The sequence below is a fragment of the Branchiostoma belcheri genome, unplaced genomic scaffold (assembly GCF_001625305.1).
Source record: "Branchiostoma belcheri isolate BF01 breed outbred unplaced genomic scaffold, Haploidv18h27 scaffold2, whole genome shotgun sequence".
Classification (NCBI taxonomy): domain Eukaryota; kingdom Metazoa; phylum Chordata; class Leptocardii; order Amphioxiformes; family Branchiostomatidae; genus Branchiostoma; species Branchiostoma belcheri.
The window spans coordinates 6,191,998-6,212,523 of record NW_017803490.1 but is presented as its reverse complement, the minus strand read 5'-3'; the positions used below and the strand labels follow the sequence as shown (position 1 = coordinate 6,212,523).

At 38.4% G+C, this 20,526-nt stretch overlaps 3 protein-coding genes across 5 annotated transcripts in view; 1 reads left to right on the top strand and 2 right to left on the bottom strand.

The window, feature by feature from the left end:
- Positions 1–15: 15 nt before the first annotated feature.
- LOC109468781 (GDP-L-fucose synthase-like) lies at positions 16–7,122 on the bottom strand. Its single transcript, XM_019767109.1, has 10 exons — positions 6,988–7,122; positions 5,229–5,343; positions 4,572–4,700; positions 4,193–4,266; positions 3,476–3,609; positions 3,000–3,064; positions 2,679–2,745; positions 2,201–2,280; positions 805–904; positions 16–364 (listed from the first exon to the last, which is right to left on the bottom strand). The coding sequence occupies exons 1-10, from the start codon at positions 7,116–7,118 to the stop codon at positions 309–311; spliced, it is 951 nt and encodes a 316-aa protein (XP_019622668.1). The 5' UTR covers positions 7,119–7,122; the 3' UTR covers positions 16–308.
- Positions 7,123–9,404: 2,282 nt separating this feature from the next.
- On the bottom strand, positions 9,405–16,362 carry LOC109468780 (GDP-L-fucose synthase-like). The gene is made up of 11 exons (XM_019767108.1): positions 16,242–16,362; positions 14,915–15,044; positions 14,393–14,507; positions 13,679–13,807; positions 12,941–13,014; positions 12,252–12,385; positions 11,822–11,886; positions 11,642–11,708; positions 11,231–11,310; positions 10,633–10,732; positions 9,405–9,984 (listed from the first exon to the last, which is right to left on the bottom strand). Exons 2-11 carry the CDS (start codon positions 15,034–15,036, stop codon positions 9,917–9,919), a joined length of 954 nt encoding a protein of 317 aa, XP_019622667.1. The 5' UTR covers positions 15,037–15,044; positions 16,242–16,362; the 3' UTR covers positions 9,405–9,916.
- A 956-nt stretch (positions 16,363–17,318) lies between these two features.
- LOC109468779 (arylsulfatase B-like) overlaps positions 17,319–20,526 on the top strand; it is a 7,193-nt gene continuing 3,985 nt past the window's right edge. The window contains exons 1-5 of one of the 3 annotated variants that reach the window (XM_019767107.1): positions 17,319–17,440; positions 17,965–18,126; positions 18,490–18,580; positions 18,879–19,065; positions 19,652–19,842. In XM_019767107.1, the coding sequence (XP_019622666.1) occupies positions 17,334–17,440; positions 17,965–18,126; positions 18,490–18,580; positions 18,879–19,065; positions 19,652–19,842 (738 nt within the window). In that variant the 5' untranslated portion in view covers positions 17,319–17,333. The other 2 variants (XM_019767105.1, XM_019767106.1) reach the window with 2 other exon arrangements.

The following is a 20,526-nucleotide window of genomic DNA, read 5'->3' as shown; positions in this document are numbered from 1 at the left end:
ATGCAGATCTTTTGGTGTCTGCAAAGAATTGAAGGTGGCAAAATGGTAACTGTATAGCAAATGGATACTGCCTGTCAATTTGATACTGTTTATTATGTTATCAATTTTGCTCAATAGTAGGATGAAATGATCCTGGGAAGTGCTAATCTCAAGGCAGATCTTTTGGTGTCTGCAAAGAATTGAAGGTGGCAAAACTGTAACTGTGTAGCAAATGGATACTGCCTGTCAATTTGATACTGTCTTTGCAGCCACCGAACGCGAAAGATCTGCTTGGAAGTTAGGGAACAGCAGAGGAAGACGCCGATGCTCTACTTCCTGGCGATGTCCTGGTTGTTGACGAACCAGTCAACCGTCTCCTTCACGGCTGTAGGAAAACACAAAAAAGGCATATAAGTAAACCATACTGCTCTGAAACATTGTTTAGCTTGGGATTGTCATCTTTGAAACGTAATAAACTTCTAATTCTTATGAAAATAACACGACAGTTACATAAATAGTTTCACTGATATACAATATACTGAGATATGCATGTGATAAAGCCTTTCTGTCCCCACGTTCTTGAGGAAAAATTATCCTTCATTGAGACGGGGGAAGCCACAGACTACCACTATATTTGATCCGCTGCTCAGCGAGTCAAGGGTTCTCAACTTGCATAAAGTTGTATCATAGAAGCCTTGGATTTATTCCTTTGCAAAAATTTGTGTCATACAGTCGAAAATTTTTGTGTTGGAAATTGCAATTTGAAGATACTCCCTCATACCTTTTGCAGTCACTTGATGGTAAGTTTTACCATTTTTTTCTTACCTTGTTTCATGTTGGTAAACTTGAAGTCCGGCAGATATCCCCTCAGCTTGGCGTTGTCCGCAGTTTTCTTCAACTGGCCGTCAGATTTGGTGGTGTCATACTGAACAATGTTAAGTTAAGGACCGTACATGTATAGTGTACACAAGTAGCAAGTTTTATTTAATCCGTGGTATGCATAAAAATGGCACATACTGCTTTCTCTGCTTAGCATTCAGCATCTATGAGAAAGAGTATGGGGAGGCCAAACACACAGCACTATCAGTGGACTTGCCCCCTGCTGTAGTGATTGCACAACTGTGTGGCCCAAGGGCTACAGAAATGGAGATGGGCACCACCTCTATGCTCTGCACAGAGTGGAACGGGACTTTTTATGCATAAAAAAATATACTTTTGTTCACCGAGTATACTAGTAAGTTAAATAGCTCCAAACCCATTTAGACCCTGTTCATACCAGACTTATATTTAGCGGTTTCAACCGGTTTTTCAAAAACCGGTTTTTATTTAACCTGGTGTGAACGCAAATTAACCGGTTTTTTAGGGGTTTAAATCCGATTTTGAAAAACCACCTCGGGAGGTGGTTTTTGAAGGGTTTTTGTGGGGTTTTTCCACCGAAAAACCTGGTCTGAACGCTAAGGGTTTATTGAACCGGTTTTTGCGTCATAATTTCGGGGTCACGGGGTCAGCATCCTGACCGAGTGCGACCTGCAAGCTTCTTAGATCGCGTTGTTTTGACCAACTTGAGTTCGTTTCCACTGTTTTTCCATGATTTCTCTTCATTTTGCGATGGAATCAGCATATGCAACCTGGTCGGCGGACGAGACGCTCCTGATACTTAGGTTTGGAGAGCACGAGTCGCCGAATTCGAAAAAGCTGGGGGGGGGGGCGGCAAGGGCTCTACCGAAACAAAAATGTTGGAGGAGGCTGATTTCTTGAAGATAAAGGATCAGTGCCGCAGTAAGGTAAAAACAAACAAAAAAACTGAAGACGGCATACAAGTAAGAAGGCCAAGGACAACAATCGGAAGAGCGGGAGGAACGGTTATTCAAACTGCAGTCATGGCCGATATTCACCGGACAGGATTTTTTCAAAACCGGTTATCAAAAGTCTGGTATGAACGCTAAGGGTTTTAGCCGGGTTTTTGAAAAACCGGTTGAAACCGCTAAATGTAAGTCTGGTATGAACAGGGTCTTAAATGCATGTAGGGTACCCAAGACAGTTACAGAAAGTAGCTCACGATTCGCAGTTGAAATTCAGAAAAGACACTGAATACATAAGATAGGCATACTCTCCTTTCTCTATAGGGAAATGACAGTTAGTTACATGTTTATAGCTATCGCATATTTATAGTAATAATGTTTCACCAAAAAGAAAACTGCAGACGCATGTTTAAGGATACGAGAACTTCTCCCGTGAACTCCATGGCTTCTATCACCATCTCAGCCAGCTCCTTGATGGAAATCTCTGCCTCTTCCGGAACTGTAAGCAAACAAAGTTCATTTGGTCAGATATAATATCAAGAAAGTGGGTTATGAGTTCATTAACAAGTGCTTAATCAGGTGATGGGTTTTGCTGCCAAAATGTTAATGTCTTTACAATAAAGAACAATACATGTGTACATCATCATGAAACTAAGTATAATAGCATCAGATGTACAAAATATTGGTAGTTGATTTCCTTGTTGATTTTACCCTAACTATTTAGACACAAGGTCGTTTAAGATCTAGTTTAAACCTCTAGGAAAACATGCAATAGATCAGCTTTGGTAGAATTGAAATTTAGTATAGTTACTATGGATAAACTATGTTAGAATTGTATAGTATACACTGTACCAGTTGTTGAGCAATAAAGTTGATTTGTAATGTCCGTATGACTACCTGATAGAATGATGGGGTCAATCTCTTCATACTCCCTCATCACCCAGACGATCAGCTTGGCGAGGTCCTGAGAAATGAACATACAACAAAATAAATATCCGTCTTGTCCAGGCAAATATCAAGGAAATACTTGCTTGATAGATCATATAGAAAACGGAGTTGGTCATTATCATTTGTATTGCTTTTGCTCAGACCAAACATTAAGTTCTTAGATATACATGTACCTATAAATAATAAAATGATATCAATACCAATGTGTTTTTAAAGGTGGACTATGATACTTAGTACTAGTAGTTATAATTATTATATAATAGCACTTACGTAGGAATAGATGAACTGTCTTCTTGCTGCTCCGGTTCCCCACACAGTGAAGGGGGTGTCGTCTCCTAAAAAGACATAATAAAACTGTTAAAGTCACTTGCTGGAGAAAAAGATGTTTTGCCAATGAATACATGACAAACTACAATAGAATAACCAAATGATGTAATATTTTGCCATAATTCTTTTCCTTTTAGCATGTGCATCTTCATTTCATTATCCAACCATTTGTTTTACATACATTCGAACTGATTTTGACCCATAAAGATATGCCAACTTGTACTATTTATGAAGAACTTATGATTGTCCACAGTATAAGTATCAAATTATACAGCATCTCCGTTCAGTTTGCTTTCGTCAGTAGCTGAAGAAAGGTGATTGGTGCCGTCTGAAAGCTTCTACGCTTTTACATTATTAAGTCGTATCAGTGTATCAGTTTAAATCCTTCCTGTTACTATCAAATGGATTAGTTGACGTACTTTTGGCGATGAAAATCTTGTTGATGAGTCCTGGCATCACGTGCCCGTCCTGCAGGTTAAAGTTGTCGTAGGGCCCGAAGACGTTGGTTGGAATGACGGAAGTGAACTTACAACCGTACTGCTTGTTGAAAGCCCTATGAATAGATTGAAAAAAAGAAAAGATAAACTAGAGAAGTAACATTTGCAGAGCAAATGCATGATGTTTACCTTCGGACATGGTTTGCCCTGTTAATTCTTACTCAAACACATTCACATACATGTACTACTAGTATATGGTGACAGGAGCAGAGCAGACCATGAAATTGCAACATTATGTAACCATGGTCACCATGGTGACAGTCGTCAACAAATCATTTCATTGGTCAGGTCATAGGTCACTGTTTGGAAAAGAGGAGGAAGAAACAGAGCAAAAACAATGTTTTCATTCGGTAAACATAACAAAACAGCAATGGCTCAATGTGATCTTGAAAACGTTGCTATGAACTTTTTGTAAAGCTGTTCAAAGTTAACACTTTTGATCCAACACAAAGAAATGTTATCACCTAGAGCTTTTGACTAGTGACTCTGGTCTTCCTCAGGAGACTGACCCAGTGAGGCTTGTCACGTGACTTCTAATAATCTACCCTATAAAAGACTACTATAGTCCTTCATTTACATATAATCGGTGCAAAGCTAGGAAAAGAACTTTCCTTTGACAATGTAAACCAGAAAACTCACCTATTCTCAATGTCAATCATCCTCTTGGCGAATGAAAATCCGAAGTTAGAAGGATGGGGCGGCCCAAGATGGAGCTAAAATCAGAAAAACAGTCCATCGTTAGTAATGCTGGTAATGGGCTATATATAAGAACGACAATAGTAATAATCAGAAATTAAATGATATCAACAAGAATGCAAGGGATATTGTGAAAGAAATGCAGTTAGAAAAATCCCTCCTGCTATAAAATTGCAACATGATGTAACCTAATACTAGTTACAATGGTGACAGACCTCTGGTTCAGGTCATTGACCTTATTTATTTGGAGAAGAACAGGAAGAGGAAACACAGCAAAAACAATACGTTTTCCTTCTGCGACGGTAAACCTAACTAAACTCACCATGGTTTCCTTGATTGGGTATGTTGTCTTGTCAGGGAAGATGCAGGTTGAAAGACAGGACACACACTTCTGAACACCAAACTTGTGCGAGTTGTACAAAACATTGTCGTTGATGTGCAAGTTGTTCCTCTGGAAAAAAATAAACTCAAGTTGTAAATACCAGCAGTTTTATATTTCATATTTTAACATATAGTCTAAGAAACAATGTCACAATAATGTATCACTAAGGGTGTAGATATAGTAAGAATATCTAGTATCCAAGACCATACAAGAACCGAACAGAAATATATTCATTGTAAAACATAATATATATTAAGCATTCTGCCTGCAAATCTACCATTGAACGTAGGTACTCCATGACTAACAGAGGTGGGGAAAAGTACGTTCATTGTCCTACGTTTTATATATGTTGAGATCGCAAATGTCAACATGATAATCTTAAAATAATTTCCACAGCATGTATACAATGATTTTTGGAAGCTCACTGTGGTACAAAAATGGCGGTGCATGTGCATCCCATATCTTATCATGAACTCTTATCATGAACATAGAATAGTTTATTAGGATTATAGTGCGAGTTGACATGTGTTATATCATATATGTATAACTGTTGAACAATAACGTCATTATCACCCTGACCAATGAGAGCTCTCTTACCAGGAGGTCCACCGGGTACTTCATGTTCCGAAACAGCCCACCAACCATAGCTGCGAGGTGGATCACGTGGGTTGGCTTGTGCTTTTGGAACAGAGCCTCTGTTGCTTCGAAATCCCTATATGTAATGATAATAATATCATAAAGGTGTTATTGAATCATTTTTCTTATATTCTGAAACATGTTATCACAAGACGTGGTGACGGCACACTCAAGTTTTTTTAACTTATATTAATGCCGCCACCAACACAGGGACAGTACAATACTCATTTACACCTGAGCGAAGTGAGGAAAGTCGTGTTAAGTGCCTTTCCCAAGAGCACAAGATCGGTGGCATGTCAGGACTCGAACCCGGGGCCTCTGGTTCCGGGTCGAGAACGCTGCCGCTACGCCACACGACCCCACCTGAATCATTGAAATGCAGCTAACTGTGGATTAAAGTTGATAGACTTGTGCCTTAAGTATTGGTACATTTTAGGGGTCTGTGTGTGTAAAATAGGACCACAGTGACTTAATGATCTTATGGATGGCACCCTCTGGACATGTCAAAATTGATGCGAGCTTGTGATAAGCTTCCTAATGCTTCATGGTTTATAATTTGATTAATTTGACCTCAAAATTAACGCGGTTTTATCTGGCTCTCTTAGGCAATCAGAAATGGTTGTAAAGTTTTAATCTCCAAGCAGATCCTAGGGTGGCAAAACGACAGTTACTGTATCGAATTGGCCAGACAGCATCCATTGGCCAGAGAGGGTCCAATACGCCACCCAAGGATCTGCGTATGGACCCTCTTTGGCCAATGGATACAGCCTGGCCAATTTTGTCTTTTTGCCACCCTAGGATCTGCTTGGAGATAATTAAAGTTTGCCTGTGCAATGGTGTGTAAATCGTAGGGTATTTAGTGATTCTGACGAATCCACTGAACCGAATAATTGACCCAAATTACAGGCTAACTAGACAATGCCGAGTGACGCAGAAGTCAGCATTTATATGTGACTAGTTGGACGAGTGTTGGACCACTCACGTAGGTCAAAGGTTAGAATAGAATATAGCTGACCATACATGATGAAAACCTTTGCACCTCGGACAAAATGTGATATACTAATGTTGTTTCAGTGGGACATGCGCATTTAATATATGTTGTATTTTATGTGTGTCAAGAGATTTTCTGAGAAACATTCATATCGCATGTTTAATTTTCTGATGAGTCTAAAATACGAAAAAGAAAGTCCAATAAAACGCCTAAAAACGCGTCAAAAATACGCCGAAGCCTAGACCTTTGCTTGGATAGGCCCTAACGATGTTATCGAGGTCGCTCCTTACGCAAACGACAGCCAAACAATGCAGTGACGTAGGAGCCTGAACTAGTTGAACAACTTTTCAATATTCGAGGGGTCATGAACAAATGTCAGTGCACACAAAACGCATCGAATGTTCGTATGTAAACATTGCCTACAGTGTGATAACTATGATATGAAACTATTCTTGCACTACAGTGCAAGTCCCAAAACAAAAGAAATTCTATCATTAGACACTGTAGTTTCATTCTGTACGACAGTCTTTTGAGAGTAGCTTTTTTCTAAAACTGATGTACAAGTTTATCTATTTATTCAGCTATATCACAAGTCTTTCACCTGTATCACACACAGTTGTTGACCAATATAATCTGTATGTATGACTTTCGTATAATCTTTCTCTCTCTGCATTTGTTTGTGTCTACCCCCATCCTTATGTTAGACCAAATAAATTTGGGTATTCTTACGTGAGATCTGCATCTTTGGTTGACACAAATATCCATTCCTCGCCCTCGGTAGGGTTTTCAGACACCACCCTCTGAACAGCCTGGCCCACCAGCCCTGTAGAGCCTGTCACTAGTACCCTCATTGTTGCCATTTCCTGAAAAAAAAAAACACGGACAAATGTTCATACACAAGTAAATCGCATAAACGATAGCAATGATTCATTTTACATGAAATATACAGTTAATCTGGCATACATGAGTTCATAACATGGTTGACAATACAGCGATATAACTCTTAGAAGCGGCTAGGGCCGAAGTGAACTTTTTCAAGGTCAACTAAAGGTTAAAAAAGATGAGCAGAACCTTTGCTGTGGACTACTGTAAAAAGACATAGATGCATTTGCAAGATGCGTTTTCTTGTAATTCAAAAGTTCAGTATTTTGAAAAGAATTTTGTATGTGTTTCCACAGCTAAATGTCCACTGTTAATAATCGTGTTAAGACAATGTCAACAAAATTCCTTGTCTGACGCTTTAAGCTAACCTCTGTACATGTTTTGGTATAATATATTTCAGAGTCTAGAACATTGTTAAAAGTCAGAAATTTCCCGATTCTCGTACAGAACAGATTTACCATGGGCATTTTATCATAACCCCCTTTAAGGCTCCTTGGTTAATTTGACTTTTTGACGGATGATAAATTTAGCTTCATGAACCGGTACAACCACTTTAAATTATGGCGGATCACACAGGCTTTGGTTCCACGTTGGCAAAATGTATTCACTTATTGAAACCTGCTTAGTTCATTGTGCGTACACAGTTTGTATTTTTTTCTTCAGTCTTCTAATGACTTTTACTGTAAATCTGCTTGAAATTTCGTGACACACTTTACGTCAAGTTTCTGATGCAAAATCTCGTGTCCACAAAATGAGGTTTAAAAGTCTTGGTCCATACAAGATTGTCCTACTAAGTTAAATGTAGAGTCCACAGTGTTTTCCAACAGTTTTTCCCTTGCCCACACAACACACAACGTATGGCCATAATACAAAGTTTAACATATAGTCGCTAGAAAACTAACTTACCTTGAAGTTTATTGTGACAACCTGCGTACGTGCACTGACACCCACTGAATGACTAGTTATGGAGACACCTACGTAATTGCTTTACACAGCCTGAGGCTGGAATCTCTCCTCTGATTGCTGATTGGTCCTACGTAATTTCAGTCAGTACGTCACCATTTGATTGACACATGGCCATTCCCTTAAGTGCGAACTTGTCTTACCTGATTGCTGATTGGTCCTACGTAATTTCAGTCAGTACGTCACCATTTGATTGACACTTGGTCACGCCCCTTAACTGCGAACTTGTCTTACATGGTTGTCTCACACAGCACTGTCTATAGCGATCAACCAACAAGACAACATGATAACTCATTACTATCGTTCAAGCTATTTTTTGCGGCTTAATCGTATAATTACGCAATGTAGTCTTACAATAGGGCTGGAATATCATACCTGATTGGTCCTACATAATGAAATTAATTACGTCGTCATTACCACTCAGTTTACTGTGGACGTTTTTCACAGAGTAGTCTATATTATCATTCAACCTGTGTGGAAATCTTTTAGTCCAATTTTATTACTTTGTATACGTGTTATTTTTTGCCAGTCTCATTGTATGTGTACATATCTAGAAGAACTAGAAAAATAGACCTGCGAATATATACATTTATGCAGGCGGGAAATATAGGAATGGAAACCATTGGACTTACTGTACAGTGTGTAGATATCCTTACTTTATCTACACTCGTTCTTCATTTGTACATCTATATATATACAATTTATTGTCGGATGGCAATTGTGCACATGTATAAAAGACAAATGTGCAAAGACAACTTGTGAAATTGTTTACCACATATTTTGCCCCCCCCCCCCACATCGTATCAATGGCAAATTCTGATCAACAATAAATAATATAATCATGTACGTTGTCTGTTTAATTAAAAAATTTGTTGTCTGGTGATAATTATGTAGGGGTAAGATGTAGAAAAAGACAACTTGTGAAAAATACAACCTGTTTTGCCTCCTTTTCCATTGTGTCAATGGCAAATTGTAAGAAGCAACATCTGATTCAGTTTGTCTGTTCAATACAAGACTACAATTTCAAAAAACTAGATTTAATCTCAAATTTCAAGACTTGTATTATTACAAAAATGTATCTCTAAAGAAGAAGCTCATAAGCTATCCATAAATGTGAAAATTAATTGCCGTCGGCAAGGATGGAAGCATTCAATTGACTATTTATTGTGTAACATTAAAATAAAAAACGTACTTACTTTAAGCCACTTAAGATACTAGTAGGCTGAGTTATTGCAATCTTCATGTACATTATATTTGATCATTTGATATTTATATAAATCAATGACTCTTGGAAAATGAAGTTTAATTGGGATGTAAATGATCTTTATTGAGAAAAAATGAACATGACATTTTTTTTACAAATAAGCCAAGCTGGTTATTTTTACAATGGGCATCTACAAATTCCACAGAGCATATTTGGTATTTGGTATACCTAAAATTAAATGTATTGAAGTACATATTTTATTCTGCCCTTACAGTATGTGGGCTTTATCCTTAAGAACACATTTTACAGCGTTATGCAGTATTACTTACATGTATTTCTTGCATCTTAACATGATGCAATATATTTGTACACATTACGACCATTCTTATATGTTTTATTATTTCATTTTTTTAAAAGTAAACCTTAGAATATATACACCATGGACAGAAATCACCTTACAAACCCTTTTCTTTCCTTAATCATTATCTTTGAGAGATCATCATTAAACAAATCCCCATTACTAGAATATCCCAAACAATTGGATAGCTCATAACATAACTGTCAGCACTATGTGATTTACATCACACATGTTATCCAACTAGGCAAATCTCAAGGTTTTGATTCAGTCCTAGCTTCCTCATAATTCTCTGCGAGCCAGTCACAAGTCTCCTTCAGAGCTGGAAGAACACAGATGAAAATATTACAGAAACGTTAGTGTTTGTGTTTGTGTATTCACTTCCATCGCTAAAGAACAGTATACAGTATAAGAAGGTTACTATAGTTCTATATCAAGTGTTTGTCTTTTAAACTTTTAATATTGTGTAAATTCTGTTAAATTTCTGCCATAATTTTAGAATGTTCTATACTTCTTACAATTGCCTTACATATATGATGCAACTTTTAACAATTACTATTACATTAAACAGAAATTCTGAATTGTTATGAATTTATGCCATAATTTTCAGAATATTCGACTTATGTTTTTTCACTTTGATTCATTTTTCATTTCAGGCACCTTAGGCCCATATCATTACAATTTAAAAACAAAGACATATGTACAGAGACAAATAATTCAATACAGTTCTCTACTTACCATTGCCTTATGAATATCTCACATATATGATGATACTTTAAAAATTACTATCACATTAGACAGAGATTTTAATTTTTTATGAATTTCTGCCATAATTTTTATAATGTTATAATGTTTACTACTTACAATTTGCAATTGCCTTACGACTATCTAACATACATACATGATGACACTTTTGAAAATTACTATTACATTACACAAAGATGATAAGATTGAGAGGTATGTCTGTTACCTTGTTTGATGGGAGTAAACTTGAAGTCAGGCAGGTATTTCCTCAGCTTCTCATTGCTGCAGGTTTTCCTGAACTGTCCGTCAGACTTCGTGGTGTCATACTATAGAAATCATGAGTTAAGTTTCCGTAACAACAAGAACCAGAAATCAAGAAGTCTTCACTCTCATAGTACAGATGTAGATGCCATTGGGTATATGCAAGCCTCTTTGTATTAGTTGGTTAAGCTTGATATCATCTACTAATATGTATCTAAGAATTTTTTTTTAATTATTACCTTGAAATTTGAGAAAATTCATTTAGATTTCACAGACATCGAGTGTAATACAATATACAATAAAAATAAATAAAATTGGTAGTATTGTAGAGCAGGAATTTAGTTTCAGACCAACATTTAGCGTGTGAATTGGAAAAATGACCTAACTACTGAGGTAACAATGTACAAAGTTTAGTTGCTATAAGTTGCATGTGCTCTATACGAACGAAAGAACACCTATTTGAAAGTTGTAGTTGCTGTGCCATTTGTACTTCTGCTCATTTACAAAATTCGAGATGATGCTCGTATAACTATTGTGTGCTGTGAATTACACCAAAAGGATACGGCGACTTCTCCCTGGAAGTCCATTGCCTCCACCACGAGTTCTACAGCCTCTTTGATGGAAATCTCGTCTTCCTCTCCGACTGGAACGAAACGAATCATAATGATGAGTCCCTTGTGTAAACCATTCAGCAAAATTTGTAAGAAGTTCATTTTTTCTAGAAAATACTTTTTCGCTCATAATCAGTGGTTTGTTTGGCTTAAGAAGAAAATGATGGTTTACTAACTTTTACTAAACATCATCATCATGTTAACGAAACTAAGGACCAATCATCCATGAACAACTACCAATCAGAATCATCAAGGTACATTTTCTGTCAATAAGAATCACTGTCTTGAACCTTCTGCCAATCAGAACCACTGTCTTAAACCTTCTGCCAATCAGAACTATTAAAAGCTAAATTATTTATGTACCTGCAAGTATGATTGGCTCAGTCTCTTCATACTCCTTCACTGCCCACACCATCAACCGCCCCAAATCCTGTGGATAGGACGAATGTGTTATTTATGATTCATAAATACATAATGTCCATACAAATCACAATGCTTACTAAAGTTGTATCACGAATATGAATACAAAATTCATATACTTACGTGAGAGTACATAAACTGCCTCCTCGCTGATCCCGATCCCCAAACTGGCAAAGATTCTCCATTTTCTAAAAAAAAGATGCCAAGAAAGATTATAATTTATATACATAACATGTGTATGAGTATCAATGGGCCCTAACTACACATAGCTGTATATCATGTCCATCTAAATGATATACCTGGAGCAAAATTTCCAGCAAATAAATTAATTGCACAACTATGTACGGGATATACAAAGTATGCCATTTACTAGTACATAGCTACACTCTCATAAGGCTAACCATACTAATTTAAGAGTAGCGCTGGCTAGTATGGGCTAGGTATGAACTTCTACAATCACTGGAGGAATTTCTAGCTCTTATACAGTCTTCAAAATATATCCCTATGTATACCATATATACATGTTGTCATATATACATGTACATATACTTACTCTTGGCCAGATAAGCCTTGTGTATAAGGGCAGGCATGACGTTTCCATCCTTAAGACTGAAGTTGTCGTACGGACCGAAGAGGTTGATGGGCACTACAGACGTGAACTTGCACCCGTACTGCTTGTTGTATGCACTGTTTGGGCAGAAAATAAGATACACTAACGCTTTAAAACATATGTCTCAGATAGAACTTTACCAACGATACTGAATGTAATATAGTCTTCATCATGATCAGCTCTTATCATTCAATTATTGCTTCGTGTACAAACCTTTTTGTCCGATTTCAAACAGTTTTTTTGCAACATTTTAACACATTAGTCTTATCGGTCCTTGGAAAAATTTGGTCGCTGAAAAATTTGGTTCTTCATTTAATTACTATGTAAATTCGTGCTTTGCTTGTCTTATGTATGTATTATCTTATGTATGGGTGGCGGCATGAATATAAATCTAAAACTTGAGTGTGCCGTCCCCATGTTTTGCAAATAAATGTTGCAATGAAAAAAAGAATACAGTCTTCATAGCGGGCCTTTTATGTGTTGTTTCTGAATGCATGTTTTAAGTTACTAAGGAATCTTCATACTTCTTTCTTCTCTTGAATATCATGCCTATTGTAGTTTTTTTTTGCAGACCACTACACTACAAGACAATGATACAAGCATGTAATGAACACACCCAGCAGACTACTTACATATTCTGCACATCCACCATCCGTTTGGCCCAGGCGTAGCCAGAAACAGAATCATGAGGTGGGCCGTCATGCACCTAGAATATAATAAAATATATAGAAACATAATAAAAATATAATTTCGGCAGATTCGACCCCGAACTCATGCTAGCTATGTTCTTATTCATAAAACAAGTTTTGGATATCCTCAACAGTTGAAAAAAAGCTAAGCACTCTTAAAATGGTCATGTCCACCTAACATTTAAGCCATGAATATGTTAACCTGAAAACCAAACTGTTACCAGGGAACACACAGGCCATGCCCTCGGCACCAGGGCCTACATATCACCGAGGAAATTTGGTCTCCACCCCCTTGATAAAGTTAACGGATTCAGGCAGGCAAAGGTGGGTTTACATGTAAGTTATTGGTTGTCCAGACAGACATAAGCGTAGAAGGATCGGGAAACCTTGCCTACAACCCCGAGAGAGACTGGTAACCATGTTCTAGATTATGTTCAGGATAGAAGCTGACAATGGCCGAGAAACCCTAGCTTACGAATGGTCTATGACTGCTAACCATGTTCTGTATAATATTCAAGATAGAAGCTTATTACGATAACCGACCAACCGTGCCTACAACCCTGAGACAGACTGGTAACCATGTCCAGGATAATGTTCAGGATAGAAGCTTACAATAGCCGGGCAACCCTGCCTGCAAATGGTCTATGACTGTTAATCATGTTCTGGATAATGTAGACCTACATTTGTTTCGTCCACTGGGTACTGGATCTCACAAGGGAAGATGGCGCTGGTGAGAGCAGTCATACACTTCTTCACGCCCATGGCGTGTGAGTTGTACAGCACATTGTCATTGATGAGGAGGTTGTTCCTCTGAAAAGAAAAAAAAAACAAAGAAATTCAATCACCTTATTTGACATATACAAGACGTGAAACAATACACCTATCCTCGATGAAGGTTAGACATCCAGGTATACATGTAAATCTGCAGCTTATAAACCTGCAATTCCCCTCTGGTCTCTCAGTCATTGACGAAAGCTAGTGGATACTAGCTGAAACGTCTGACGTTTTCAAAATCATATACAGTTGCTTGAGTAACTGCTTTTTGGCGTAATACACCTATCCTCATAAGTTGGCAAAACAGACTAGTCACACTTTACACTACGTTTATTCACGAGTCTTAATCTACAATCTTATATTAGTTATACTGTTTATTGTCAACGTTGCCATCTAAGAAGATAAAATACACACTTGAAGAGGTACTGGTCTAAACATGCATCATACATGCATTTCACAAAATTTTTCTTAACAAAATACCATACATCTGACATGACGCTTTGAAAATTCAACCCGGGCCATTGGTTTAGCTTATTACTGTAATAAATAATTATCGAACTATAGAAACATGATTTAAGTCCCCTAAGCATTCATGTACTTTTTAAATTTTTTTCAGCTCACCAGAAACTCGACGTTATGTTGTGAGATGCGGATCATTCCCCCCATCTCTGCCGCTAGATGGATGACGTGGGTCGGACGGTGCTTCTCGAAAAGGGCCTTGGTGGCCTTCGGGTCTCTGTGTGACCAGGAGATATAGTTGTTTTCCATGAATCAACAGTACATAGAAAAGACTGTACAGTATATTTGAAAGCTCCTTGAAGACATTGAATGAGCCACTAAACATCAAATGCAACTATATGTTGATTTACATCATCAGGGCTACAGGAAGAATAGTATGAATTGGAGCACTAATGAAGATCACAATCATTAAAACAAACGAACAAGACGCACTTTTACTATGAAAATTTCTTTGCCCCTTTATTCTTACACATGTGCATTTTTTAAATCTAATTACACTTTAAGAAAATATCTATGTGTGGCTATGCTCTGCACAGAGTGGAACGGGACCTTGGGTTCTTTGATGATTTTTGGTTCATGGGTAAATAAAATGAAAAAAAGAATGATGAAGTTATGCTTCCTTACCTGAGATCTGCCTCCTTCGACGACACGAAGACCCACTCTTCCCCGTCACATGGGTTCTCTTCCACCGCATGGCGAATAGCCTTTCCGATCAGCCCGGTGCCTCCTGTTACCAGAACCTTCATCTTTTGTCCTGAACATTCGATGCGAAAAAAAGCTTGTCAACCGTATTGGTAAAGAATTTTTTTCAAATATAGATTTCATTTGTGTGTACACTAGTTGGCTAGTAATTGTAAAAGCTGCTTTATTCAGCCTCTAGTCGAGACATACCTGAGATACTGTCTGAACAACTTGTACTACTTCTACGTTTGCGTTTATGGGGTTTGGCTTCTTCTTTGAAGTCAGGGGATAATGAATAGTCCCACGTTCTGCATAATGAGTGGGTTTTGTGATCTTAGTAGAAACATAGCTATTTTGAGGGTCTTATGAATGGCAGGAGGATGGGGAAAGTCGTGGCAACTGCATGAAGTAATCTGTTAATCGGTGGATAACAATTTGGCCAGATTTGGAGGGGGATACTAAGTGATCGAGTTCGATCCCATCGAAAATTTTACGGAACAGTTCAACTAGTCGGCGAGGTCACACAGTGTAAGATTTGTATGCCTGAGGCATAATGATCTACGTGATTAATGACTATACAATTACTGGCGGGCTGGCATGCATGTTTCCCCGGGCATTGCACGCGCTAGCCGCCGCCTGGACTTGTTAGCCTTCTCGGTGGATTTTGCCGAGGTTCAGCTAACAACACCGAATGCCCCCCTCCGTACATACAACTTTGTGAAAATGCTACAAGATATTATAATACGCCAAAAACCAGTTACTGAAGCAACTGGATATGATTTTGGAACATTACGGAACGCAGTTATACGTTACACCAAAACGTAAATTTGGGATAAGTCACCCTTCAACTACTAGTAATCGGCGAGGTCACACAGTGTAAGATTTGCCTGGGGCGTTATACATGTAATCTACGTGATCACCGACTCCACAATTACTTGACATGTCGGGCTAGCTTACGTTTCCCCGGGCATTGCACGCAATAGCCGCCGCCTGGACTTGTCAGCGCTCTCGGTGGATTTTGCCGAGGTTCAGCTACCAACACTGAACGCCCGTCCGTACATACAACTTTGTTAAAAATGCTACAAGATAAAATACGCCCCAAAACCAGTTACTCGAGCAACTGGATATGATTTTGGAAACGGTCAGAAAAAAATCATATCCAGTTGCTTCAGTAACTGATTTTTGGCGTATCTAATATTACAGTGATGTCTAACCTTCATCGACGTTACAAGAGAAATGTTTCGTAAGCTTAAAATGACTGAATTCTTACCTTTCTGTGCGTCGGCAGAGCTAGTGGTGTGCTGAAGCTTTCTGTGGTTCGGTCGTGTTGTCTAAAACTGACTCACTTTTCCGGTTGAGCCACTTGTGAAATTTTGGACACGCCCTAAGGCTACAATTATGGTGATTAGAACATGTCTATACCATCTTCATAGAAAAAAAATCATGTCAGGAAAAAAAAGGTCACACGTCGGGTATTTTTTAAAAGTAAAACGCTTGTTTTGCATTAAGTAAGTAAGTAAGTAGTTGTTTTATATACACTTTATGTCATGTGGATATATTTTGTCATGACTTACCAAGACTATACATGTATACAACAACCAAAGTCTACTCAAGAAAATAAACACTAAAGACATCATGATAAGACAATGATGTGACAAGGAATTTTTGTAAATGTGACTTTTAAGAGAATTTGGCATCAAGAAATGTGAAATGACACAGGAAAAATACAGAAAAGCGAGAATTTTGGTGGAAATGTAGCCTGGGTGCCAGACCGGTAGCACACTGGACAAAATATCTCAGTGAGGCTCACTGAGATACTTTGTGTCCAGTGTGCTATGGGTTCGGCACCCAGACTAGTGGAAATGAGAATAGTAAATTAGGGTGAAACAGACACACTGGACGCTAAAAAGTCTGTCATTTTGTCATCTTTGTCCTTGTCCTATTTTCTCTCTTTATTCACAAGTTTCTCATTCCCATGGTGCATTGCGCCTGGGGGTATAATCTCCCAGGTTGCATCATGAGCGCAGGAATGTATCCTGTTGACGTTAAACAGCTTGTTTTTCTGTGTGTTTTGAGGTGTTGGGGCATTATATGCTCAACATTAATTGACTTACTATGGGTCAAATCTGACAAGAAATAGAGAATAAAATTCTTGTGTTCTTTTTAACATGGAACAATGTGGATTGTAACGTTACAGTTGTAACTGTCAATAGAACTATTGGCTATATTGCTCGAAATAATTCAACAGGTGTTGAAGTATAAAAATATTAAGGGAGCAACCTTCATTGTTTTAGTTTCTGTCATCAACGAATGTAAAAACACCACAGAAACATAGAATTCAGATCTCAAGGCGCTATGCAGCATGGGAATTTTGACCCCCTGCAGGCGCAATGCGTCATGGGAAAGGGAAACAGGTGAATGTCCGATCCACTACCAGGACGTCGGGCAGACAATTTCCCGTGTTGTGACGTAAGGCCTTTAGTTGTTCGCCATCTCTGTCATTTAGGCATCTGTTTTTCTTTACCCCCGACACGACAACATGTCCCGCGTTTTGTCCGGTTTCCTCCGTGTTTTCCCCATTCGAAGGCTGCTCCATCCTCTAGTAATACTCTTTGTTTTAGTTCTGACGATCTTTGTCGGTTATCGAACTTTGGAGACAGGCTACCTAGTTATATCAGACGAAAGGTAGGTGTCTTTCACTGTTGTGTCGCCATGTTGTTTTTAAGCCGTCTTTTTCATGTATTAACGCACTTCTTTCTGTAATAAGGCCTTGGTGATTCGGTTATATGGACGACATCCGCGCGCGCATGAATTTTCGCCCGCTTCCAAAAATGTTTTCGAGTGAAATAATGCTGTCGTCAAATTTCGATAACAGTGTAGTAATAGTTCAGATAGGTGTTTCTCATACTGTAGTTATGTCTCAGACATAACTTCTCTGTAATGATAAGTATTTTATAAGCACTCTTGATGTTTTGTTCACTGTCTATTTCCAGAATCCTAGAAGCAGTGTCGATGATTAAACGATCAGCCGTTGAGACTACTGAAAAGCCGCCGCAGACCGACAAACCTAATATAATTTTCATCCTAGCAGACGACTACGGGTGGAATGATATTGGGTACCACTCTTCTCTTATTCGTACTCCAAACCTGGACAGGTAAAACTGTTTTTTTTTTCATTTTCTCGCCATTTTTGCCTGATTCTCTTTCATCTAATATATCAAATGTGTGTGTGTGACTATTTGTGTGTGACTGTATGTGTGTGTGTATGTGTTTGACTGTGTATGTGACTGTGTTTGCGTGTTACTGTGTGTGTGTGTGTGTGTGTGTGTGTGTGTGTATGTGTGTGTATGTGACTCTGTGTGTCTGTGTATGTGAATGAGTGTGTGTATGTGTGTGTATGTGTGTGACTGCGTATTTCTGGATGTATTTTGTACTTTAGCGAACTTGCTACAAACTTTGCACACAAAAAGAGCCGGGCATAGGTCATTAACTCGTATATCTCCTATATTCAATCACAGACTGGCACAAGATGGCGTCAAGTTGGAGAACTACTACATACAGCCCATCTGTAGTCCATCAAGGGCGCAACTGATGACTGGCAGATACCAGGTCAGATAATCTGTTCAATATTGTGACATTTAGATTGAATCAAATGATGATGTTCCCAGCTTATTTTATACGTACCATCAAGAGCTCAACTGATTATACTGGAAGATACCAGGTCAGAAAATGTGTTCAATGTTAATGTATTGTGACATTTAGATTGAATCAAAGATATCGCCTACAACAGGCAATATTGACCAAAACATACATGATGTTCTAGTAGCGGTACGATACTCGAATAGTTTTTCATACTATATGTATCTCTTGTTGTAAAACGCATTTGTTTGTTTTTACGTGTTCTCAGATTCGTTATGGCATGCAGCACAGTGTCCTTATGAGTGACCGTCCACACGGACTCCCACTGGACGAAGTCACGCTTCCTCAGGTGCTGAAGGAAAGTGGGTACTCCACGCACATTGTTGGCAAGTGGCACCTTGGACACTTCAAGAAAGAATATCTACCAACACGGAGGGGCTTTGACACATTTTTCGGTAAGAACAGCGTGTTTTCACTCACGTGACTATGACGCAATGTCCGCCATATTGAATGGTTAAACCTGAAATTTTCATTGTGTAGTTTGTGTTCCTTTTAACAGAGGCCAACAAAAACTCGACACAGCGGTCTCCTAGCGACTTTTCCTGGTATTGAAACAAACCTGAAGTTTACCTTTTGCAACATAATGTAAAGCTTAGGTGACTATAACATCCTGTCCTAGATGGTTAAACCTGAATTTTACACTGTATAGTTTGGAATACTTCATTTTGCACGTAGGGGGGTAAAGCAAAGGCCAACAAAAACTAGCCCTCGACACAGCGGTCTCCTAGCGACTTTCCCTGGTATTGAAGCAGAACTGAAGTTTATCTTTTGCAACATAATGTAACACTTATGTGACTATGACGTCCTGTCCACCGTTTTGAGTGGTTAAACCTTAAATGTGCATTGTATACTTTGTGATACTTCATTTTGCACGTAGATTGGGGCAAAGCAGAGGCCAACAAAAACTAGCCCCCGACTCAGCGGTCCCCTAGCGACTTTTCCTGGTATTGAAGCAAAACTGAAGTTCATCTTTTGTTCCAGGTTTCCTTGGCGGCGGAGAAGACTACTTCACACACAGGATACCGAACGAGGTAGTGGAGACTCCTGACACGTACCGGGCTTTTGACTTCTGGGACGGGACTTCACCGTGCCTGACTGAAAATGGAACCTACTCTACTCACCTCTTTGCCAGAAAATCCATCGAACTCATTGATCGTCATGACAAAACGAAGGTATGGTTTTCAGCTGGTCAATTGAAGCACACGAATAGCTGGTGAATACACACGGAATATTAGCTTGAAGGTTATCCCATAATGGCTCCTACTAGTTGGGCATCTTCAGACAAAACGATTAACTAAATAAATGAATAAAAATATAGCCTGTGTCTTTGACTATAAAAAGTAGCACTGCATTCTTGGACTATGATCCTATGTTCAAAATCCTCTATCTATTATTGAGTCAAGTGTAGTGAAAGCAGCTTATTCGCATCCAGATGTTATTTATTATACAGATCTTTTTAAGATTAACATGATGACTTTCCTCCTTACACAGCCGATGTTCCTGTACTTGCTGATGGGAAGGGGGGGGGTAAATTATCAAATATGAATGTTTTTCGATGTAAGGCCATGTTGATTTGAATATATGGATGACATCCTCTGGGAACCCCAAAACTGATGCGCGCGTGCGAATAAAAAAAAGTTTTGCAAAAAAAAAGTTGCTTTCACTATGAAATCTGGTCATGGTCATGAAGGTTGAACAAATGGCACAGAATATGTTATGGCGAATAATCTACTCTTCGAATTCATTTCTTTACATTTTTGTCTTTTTTCCTTTGATTTTGGCATTCTACGACATTGGTATCGTTTCTAAAACGTTTTCCTTGCAACTTATGGTATATTTTTGCTCATTTAGCAACT

What these genes read in the sequence shown, in the direction of transcription:
- LOC109468781 (XM_019767109.1), bottom strand. Translation starts at nt 7,118, where the DNA reads ATGGCAACAATGAGGGTACTAGTGACAGGCTCTACAGGGCTGGTGGGC. An exon ending in GACAGTTCATCTATTCCTAC is followed by an intron (nt 2,746 to 2,999) that starts GTAAGTGCTATT and finishes TTCATTTCTCAG; the next exon opens with GACCTCGCCAAGCTGATCGT. An exon ending in TGACCCCATCATTCTATCAG is followed by an intron (nt 2,281 to 2,678) that starts GTAGTCATACGG and finishes GTTTGCTTACAG; the next exon opens with TTCCGGAAGAGGCAGAGATT.
- LOC109468780 (XM_019767108.1), bottom strand. Translation starts at nt 15,036, where the DNA reads ATGAAGGTTCTGGTAACAGGAGGCACCGGGCTGATCGGAAAGGCTATT. An exon ending in CAAGGCTTATCTGGCCAAGA is followed by an intron (nt 11,887 to 12,251) that starts GTAAGTATATGT and finishes TCTTTTTTTTAG; the next exon opens with AAAATGGAGAATCTTTGCCA. An exon ending in GGCAGTTTATGTACTCTCAC is followed by an intron (nt 11,709 to 11,821) that starts GTAAGTATATGA and finishes TCCTATCCACAG; the next exon opens with GATTTGGGGCGGTTGATGGT.